At 33.9% G+C, this 8,748-nt stretch overlaps 1 protein-coding gene across 1 annotated transcript; it reads right to left on the bottom strand.

Annotated features, from left to right (window-relative positions):
* Nucleotides 1–2,153: 2,153 nt before the first annotated feature.
* On the bottom strand, nt 2,154–8,748 carry LOC115414583 (protein ARV1-like). Its single transcript, XM_030127797.1, has 5 exons — nt 8,609–8,748; nt 6,343–6,462; nt 6,100–6,253; nt 4,010–4,234; nt 2,154–2,419 (listed from the first exon to the last, which is right to left on the bottom strand). The coding sequence occupies exons 1-5, from the start codon at nt 8,702–8,704 to the stop codon at nt 2,292–2,294; spliced, it is 723 nt and encodes a 240-aa protein (XP_029983657.1). The 5' UTR covers nt 8,705–8,748; the 3' UTR covers nt 2,154–2,291.

The following is an 8,748-nucleotide window of genomic DNA, read 5'->3' as shown; positions in this document are numbered from 1 at the left end:
AGACCTAAAACTATTTATGGGTCAACTTCTACATTAATTTTTCTCTACATCTAACATTTCCTTTGTGATTTATTGCCATTTATTATAAAATCATCCTCTGAATTTTGCATTTTTCAGTGTAAATCTTGTATTTTCCTATATTTAATTCACTGATCTTGTAGATCAATGAGATTTTCCTAGTCAAATAAAGATAATAACAATAATAATAATAATAATAATAATAATAATGTTCATAAAAGCTCAGAGTAAATTCAACAGTTATATCAGAACTGAAAGTAAAAGTGACGTTTTCAGTGAAATCTCTCATTATCCGATCATAAACCCAGTGTGTCCATCCACTGTCATTGATCCAGCTCCATGGGTTTTACTGGTGAATCAATGTTGTAGAAGATGACGGTGTTTCCATGGTAACTACGGAGCCTCTGAACGTCCAAATGACTCATATCTGATGACCATGAAAAGATGAAGAACTGTATTTTACACCAATTATTGACATGTATTAATAGGACTAGTGGATCCACAGGTATTCAACAGTTCAGATCACTAGATGGTTTTGGATGTTTAGGTCTTTAAGGGTTAAAAATCCAAAGCACATCATTAATTTATGGCGTTGGGCGAAAACAGTCTGCTCTAAAAATGAATGATGATGTGGGTGTGTACATTTCTGTTAAATATTTCACCAATGAGCTAAAGAATGAAAACCTCAGAGTCTGTGTTTGTTCTTTCAGATCAGGAGTCGGTCCAAGGCTGGTGTCAGCGTCTGTTTTTTTTTTTTAACCACTCTAGAAAATCTCCTCTTGATTTAATGCCCCTGTACACTGCAAAAATCTAAATCTTACCAAGTGTATTTTTCTCATTTCTAGTCCAAATATCTGATCACACTTAAAATCTGACAGAATCACCTGAAGAGGAACTTTACAGTGAGACAGAAGAACTGATTTATAGACAATAGATCTGGAAAATCTGATTTAAAGAAATCTGAACAAGATCATTTTCACTTGGATCACTGGCAGATTTTTTTTTTTTGCTGAATTCAAGATTTTTTTTGCTTAACTCAAGGTTTTCTTCCTCTTGATTGAAGTTTTTTCTGCTTAATTTAAGATTTTTTGCTTTATTCAAGTTTTTTTTTGCTTAATTCAAGAATTTTTTTTTTGCTTAATTCAAGATTTTTTTTTACTTAATTCAAGATTTTTTTGCTTAATTCAAGATTTTTTTTTTTACTTAATTCAAGATTTTTTTTGCTTAATTCAAGATTTTTTTTTTTTGCTTAATTTGAGTTTTTTTTCTCTTAATTCAAATTTTTTCTGCTTAATTTAAGATTTTTTGCTTTATTCAAGTTTTTTTTTTGCTTAATTCCAGATTTTTTTTTTACTTAATTCCAGATTTTTTTTTTTTGCTTAATTCAAGAATTTTTTTTGCTTAACTCAAGATTTTTTTTTACTTAATTCAAGATTTTTTTGCTTAATTCAATTTTTTTTTTTTTTTTACTTAATTCAAGTTTTTTTTCTTTTTAACTTTATTCCAGATTTTTTTGCTTAATTCAAGAATTTTTTTTCCTTAATTCAAGATTTTTTCTTAGTTCCAGATTTTTTTTTGTTTAAGATTTTATGCTGTGTTCAAGTTTTTTTTGCTTAATTCAAGATTTTTTGCATTATTCAATATTTTTGCTTAATTCAGATTTTTTTTTTTCCTATTTTCAAGTTTTTTTTTTTTTCTTAATTCAAGATTTTTTGCTTTTTTCAAGCTTTTTTTTTTTTTTTGCTTAATTCAAGATTTTTTTTTTTTTTTTTCCTATTTTCAAGTTTTTTTTTTCTTAATTCAAGATTTTTTGCTTTTTTCAAGTTTTTTTTTTTTTCTTAATTCAAGCAAAAACATCTGCCAATTGAACAAATAAAAATTATCTTGGTAAGATTTCTTGAAATCAGATTTTCCAGATCTATTGTCTATAAATCAGTTCTTCTATCTCACTGAAAAGTTCCTCTGTAGGTGATTCTGACTGATTTTAAGTGTGATGAGATATTTTGATTAGAAATGAGAAAAATACACGTGGTAAGATTTAGATTTTTGCAGTGTACCGATACAGAACATGTCGGATCTGCTGCATTTTTGTGTCTCTTGCAGCAGTTTTTTTCCGTCAAATCAGTGACTCTTCTGAATGAACAGAGAAGAATTTACTCCATAAAGGCACAAAGAAGAAGCACAAAACAGCAGAACAGGAGAGGAAGTTAGAGAACGTCCCTGTTGTTTCCAGCTTTTCAGTTCTTACAGTCACAGGTCTGATGAAGCGTCGGTCACTGAAACGCCAACATGTCCTGGATGGTCCATGGAAGTCGTTTACAGATCTGAGACACACAACCCTCTGACAGTAAACCGACGAACACAGCCATGACGGAGATGTGTCTGCTGCTGTTCAGGATCACTGGACAAAAAGACAAGAGCAGTTAACGCTTTAAGCATGTTACATTGTTACAATAAAATTTTTAATTTATAGCCAAAGAGTGCTGTATTAATGTTGGCGGTTTTATGTGTTGTTTCTGTCACCTGCCTAGGGACTACAGATGAAAAGGAGTTATTTTGACTAATTCTGGTGTATTTACATGAATATATTTTTTATACTTTCATCTTCATTAATATGCATGATCCCTATTAAAGCTACGGGAGACTTTCGGGACCAATTTTTCATCAGATCTGTCAAACCTCAGTCATGTCCTCAGTATCATGAATCTGTTCGTCTGTCTGTCATTACTCACCTGAATCTCTTGCATTACGGTGAACAGTTTCTTAGTTTCATCCACCAGAAACAAACCATGTGTTTACAAACAGACTCGGGAGGGAACTCTGGAATCTTCGGAATTTTGTCACGACATGCATTGTGGGAAACGCCGGTTCACGCTGCTATCTGACAGCAGCAGTGGCAGCGTGAGCCTATGATATTATATGGATGAAACAAACACGACGCGGAAACGGCTGAAATGCAGAAACGGCTGGAGGAATATGCATAGAGGGAAGGGAGCTCCTGTTGTTTCTGCGTCGTGTCTGTTCCAGCTGCTGCTGTCAGACAGCGGCGTGAACCGGCGTTTCCCACAATGCACGTTGCGACAAAATTCCCAAGATGCCCGAGTGACCTCCTGGCTCTGTTTGTAAACACATGGTTTGTTTCTGGTGGATGGAACTAAGAAACTGTTCACTGTAATGCAAGAGATTCAGCTGAGGAATGACAGACAGACGAACAGATTCATGATACTGAGGATAGGACTGAGGTTTGACAGGTCTGATGAAAAATTGGTCACAAAAGTTTCCCGCAGCTTTCAATAAACCAATAAATAAAATAAAAAATACATCATAACTGAAACGGACCATAGCTCCAGGTAGTCATCTAAACAAATGAAAGAAAGCATGAAATCAAATTATTTACCTCATTGGTTTTTCTATTCTTTCCATTTATAACTGAATTTTCAGCATAAACATTATGTTGTTTTTTTTGCTGCAGCACGAAAATTTTTTATAAGATATTTATCATTTATTGTCAAATCATCAGGAAGATGTCCGAACAAAAGTGGTAAAGTGGGTTTGTGTAATTTAAAACCCAAAATCTGTTGTATTTTTTTTCCAACACCTTTCTAAAAAGTTGTAATTTTCATTGCGTTGTTCATGTTTAGTAATCCATCCATTATCTTCCGCTTCTTCTGGGGCCGGGTCGCGGGGGCAACAGTCAAAGCAGGGATGGCCAGACTTCCCTCTCCCCAGACTCCTCCTCCAGCTCTTCCGGGGGGACCCTGAGGCGTTCCCAGGCCAGCCGAGAGACATAGTCTCTCCAACGTGTCCTGGGTCTTCCTCGAGGTCTCCTCCCGGTTTATGTTTATGTTTATTAATTTTGTTGTTTATTCTGTTCATTTTACTGATCTATTTCATTGCCAACCATCCACTCTCTTCAAATCCCACCGAGTAAGAAAAGCACATACGTTTGCCGTCGTATCCGACCTCTGCTAATGACATCACGTTCTCGTACCTCTGATGGCCTGTGAGTTCGACGTCAGCACAAACAGCTTGATGAGGCCGAGGCAGAGCGGCGAGTAGTCGTGTTCCCAGATGACGGTGGGGATGAGGAGGACTTTTCCGTAACAGGACAGCAGCAGCGCCCTGAGGAGCAGCCTGAACTCAACGGTTCCGCCTTTTAGACGAACCACAACCAACCACAGACACAGCAGCACGCCGCCACAGAACGCCGCCAGCTCTGGAACACAAACGTCAACTGGAAATCACTCCATCTGAAACGGCTCATGGATGGGCTTCACACCCCGCTATTTATACAATTAACATCCCATATTCACTGGGATCAGACTCTCACATATAAGAAATGTCTGCTTTTTTTAACTGTAGGATTTCTATCCTAGAAGTGGTTCAAAAGAAACGACATAAATATAACTGTAACCCTCTTGAATGTATGAGCTAATGCTAATGTTATATATTATGTGTATATGTTAGGGTGGCAAAATACAGAAACCAAATTTCCCTGTGAGAATAGAATAGAATAGAACAGAATAGAATAGAACAGAATAGAATAGAACAGAATAGAATAGAACAGAATAGAACAGAATAGAATAGAACAGAATAGAATAAAATAGAATAGAACAGAATAGAATAGAATAAAATAGAACAGAATAGAACAGAACAGAACAGAACAGAACAGAACAGAATAGGCTTTATTGTCATTACAAAGGCTGTGCAACAACACTGCAGGTGGTATCTGCCAGTAACAGTGCACTATTCAACTAAAGACAACATAATAAAATACAGACATATATTAAAAATATATATATAAAAGTGCGCAACAGAAATATGTGCATATTAGACGTATATAAAATAAAATTATACTGAGGCAGGTTAACCTTTAAACCACCACCTTTGCCTCTTAGAATGTAATATTAACATGAAATTTTATATAGAGAATAATTCAGTCATCCATAAAAAAGGAAGAATAATAAATACTACAACCTTATTGCTCAGTGATTAATATAGTAGAACATGTCTGACTAAAGTTGCTGCCAAATGTGCTATTGTTTAAAAGTCACCTGGTCATCTTCACTGTTACTAGTCAATAAAAACACTGACACAAAAACAACCATCTTTTACAAATATAAGCAATAGTTTATATGTGATACGTCAGAATTTTGAGACCTGAACCAAGGAGAAGCAGCTGTGTTTCAGCGAGATGCATGAAATCAGTGTTATTCCACCAAACATTGATTCGTGAACTCTATCTAAGTCAATGTGTTGTTTAAAAATCCACGTCTCTGCATTATTCAACATCTACAAATGCTAAATTTGTTGTTACTATGTCCAGTTGTTATTTTCTCAAAGACGGTTCATGTCCGGATCTGGATCTTTTTTTTTGTTCAAAGTGTTTTTTATTACATATCAAGTCACAGAAAAAATGTAATACAGTCATTGTTCTTTTTTTTTTGTTTTTAAACCCAAACCCACGAACATTCCCACCCTGTTGCACCAAAAAAAAAAAAAAAAAAAGGATAATTGACAATAAAAATAATAAATAAATAAGGAATACAGATATTAGTCACAGACTTAATAAGACGATTGTGGAATAAGTGAGGGATCTACCTTTTTTCTGTGATTCAGAACTGGTTGCCAGGTACTGAAAAACTTAGTCAGATCTGGATCTTTATGGCTTCTCGACCACTGACAGGGAAATTATTAAGAGTTTTATTAGTATCTCAGGAATTAAGACCATTATTTCATGGTTTTTCATGGTGTGATACTAAAACTGTGAGCGTTGAGGGTAAAATCTCATCTGTTCCACCACAAATAACTTCAAATAACTGGTGGTAGAAACATGAATCCAAATCTTGAGGAGTATGTTTAAAGTGTCACACATCTGGTTTATATCATACTGTGTTATATTTTCTTTAGTGTATTTAAGATCTAATAAAATGATTCAGTGTAGGGGATATGATGTCTTGTCTGGTTTTATTTAGAATTTAGGAAGAACACAATTAAAAAACAAAACAAAACAATAAACTGTAAAACCAGTGACTTCTGAGTATTACACTACTATACTATTCTGTTTTGGTTTTAACTTACCAAGGGCTGCTAATGCGAACATGCCATAGAACTCCCATTCCTTGGTGTATCTGATGATGTCTGCAGGGTCACTGCTGTGTTCAGATCCATGGAGTAAAGACCATCTGAGGTAGGCCTCGCACAGCAGGAAGAACACACACAACTTCCAGTGAATCTGCAGAAAATATAAAAGAAAACAAACTGAAAGACCATGTAATCGCCTGAGATATCACTTTTCATTTGTATATATGTCAAAGGTATTACATTCAGGCTTGAGTTGAACAAAATGTGTCTGAAAGCCTGTGATTTGCACAAAATGGCGTCGATGAGAATGATGACGGGGTCGTACTCGATGTACTTGTCCACCGGCTTCTGACAAGACTCCTGCAGAAAAAGACACAAGAGTAACATCTACTCAAACACTGTCAAACGCTTTCTGTTCCAGAAGAGATTGATAGCATAATGAATGAACAATTTATTTTGAACATTCGTATTACAGACAGTGTATGAAATATTTATATCAACAGACTTCTCCATATATGCAGCTTGAAAAGGAGCAGGAAGAAGCAAAAGCTATACAATAGATAGAAGACTGTATATAACATACATTCCTTAAAACAACAAAAATCTCAATAAGGTCTAAATGAAAACAATACTGACCTACGTAAACAATATTTATGAGGTGTGTGTTGTTTTATATAAACCAGTGCTTCCAAACCTTTTTTAACTCCTGACCCCATTTTCACAAATTTCTGGCGACCCCACACATTCAAAACGGAGACTATTTTTTTTTTTTGTTGCTAAAATTAATTTGTTTTTGATCATGTTATAGTTTGCTATACTATGTTGCAAATAAACATTAATTTTTGGACGACATCTAGTCTATATAATGTATATTATTCTGGACAAAGGCAGTAAAGCCAGGTGTAGATTACTGTATAAAGTGAGAATTGGATTTTCCTTGGTGAGGATTAGTGATGTAACGATAACCGATATAACGATAAACCACGGTAAAATTGCAGACGGTTAGTATTACCGTTTAAATTCTAATTATCATGATAAGCATGTTTAATTCCTGCACTTTTAGGGAAAAAAAATCCCATGTCAAGATATGTTTTTATGTCACATATTTGAGTACAGTTTTAATTTATTACAATTTTAATTTTATATACCTAATATTTAGAACCAATATTCACTTTTAAAGTCTTTGAAAAGGTTTATTAAGCATCTGTGTGTTATTTATGCAATAAAGTAAATACATTTTTCAAATCAGATTTTTTTTGTGTGTTTTTTGTCCTTTTGTGTTGATATAGTAGTTTAAAGTGAAAAAATAATAGGCAGATGATATAAATGAAGTTGTGCTGAAAAAAAAGATCCCAAACATGGGTATAGTAAACATTTGTTTATATAGTATATAAAGGCAAAATCAAAAGGACTGAAAAACGGACAAAACAGGCTCAGACCACTAAGGGTTAATATTTGAATGTTTCTGCAACAGAAAGTACATTGTGCCAATTATCTTATTTTTTTTTATTTTTTTCAAAATACAACTTGGTTAAATTATTTCAGTGTGTGTATTAGTACTTTTTGAACATTTTGAGCACAATTTCAACAATACCACGATAATAATGATAACCGTGATAATTTTGGTCACAGTAACCGTGATATGAAACTTTCATATCGTTACATCCCTATACTACACATAATATTATCAATATGATAATTAAAGAAATATACATAAATAAGTGCAAAAGTTGTTATGTTATTAAAAGTTCTGTGTTTATACAAATAATGGTTTTCATTAAGGTGATATAGAGAAGAACTAAAGCTGTGGAGGGAAAAGTACCTTCGTTTTTCTCTGTGATCTAATGGGGTTGAAATAATGCACAAGTACCAGTACTCGTACCTGTACTCGAGTAAAAGTATTTATAAATTCCATCAGAGCCAAAGTATTGTGTTTGTTTGTTCAGTCCAGGTCTTACACTGTGCTCTTTTTGTGTTGTCAACATGCTTTTATATTTCATTGTTTTCATATCCCTCTCTGATATTGGGTTTTAAACACATGCTTCTTTACTTCAAAAATTAAATGCATGGATATTTTGTAACTCCACAGATAAAAAACTAGATCGCATTGTTTTTTTTCATGCCTAAGGAGGAATAAAAACACTGAAGAAAAAAATCTTGACTAAGGTTCTCACAATTAATACATGAAGGGGTTAATATACATATAGATACAGAGCTAAGTGTTACAGAGGAATTATACAATACTTCAAAGTACCTATAACAATAATTTGACAATAATTGGTTTATTATGAGGAGAGGGTGCTTCGTTTGTCTATTATTCACTGATATAATAAGATATTTACCTGAACTGAAAAGGTTTACTTTATTTTTCTAGTTTTAGTCTCAGGAAGGATGAAAACGTCACATCAACTGAGTGACATGTTAGCTAAAGCTAGCATCTACACAAGATAAACACGTAATATAAAACAAAACCACTGAAATATAACACAGAAAACAGACCACATACACATATTGTTATCTTTAAGATGCCGTTACTGTAATCTCTGTGCAGCTCCGTCGCTTTTTCGTTGCATTCAACACATCTGAAGACATCTTTTCCCATTCTTCGCCTGTAAACACAACAGTGTTAACCCGGAAGTACTCTGG

Source organism: Sphaeramia orbicularis, chromosome 24, assembly GCF_902148855.1.
Source record: "Sphaeramia orbicularis chromosome 24, fSphaOr1.1, whole genome shotgun sequence".
In the NCBI taxonomy this organism is placed as follows: Eukaryota; Metazoa; Chordata; class Actinopteri; order Kurtiformes; family Apogonidae; genus Sphaeramia; species Sphaeramia orbicularis.
The sequence above is the reverse complement of the archived record's forward strand: the minus strand, read 5'-3'. Positions and strand labels throughout refer to the sequence as shown.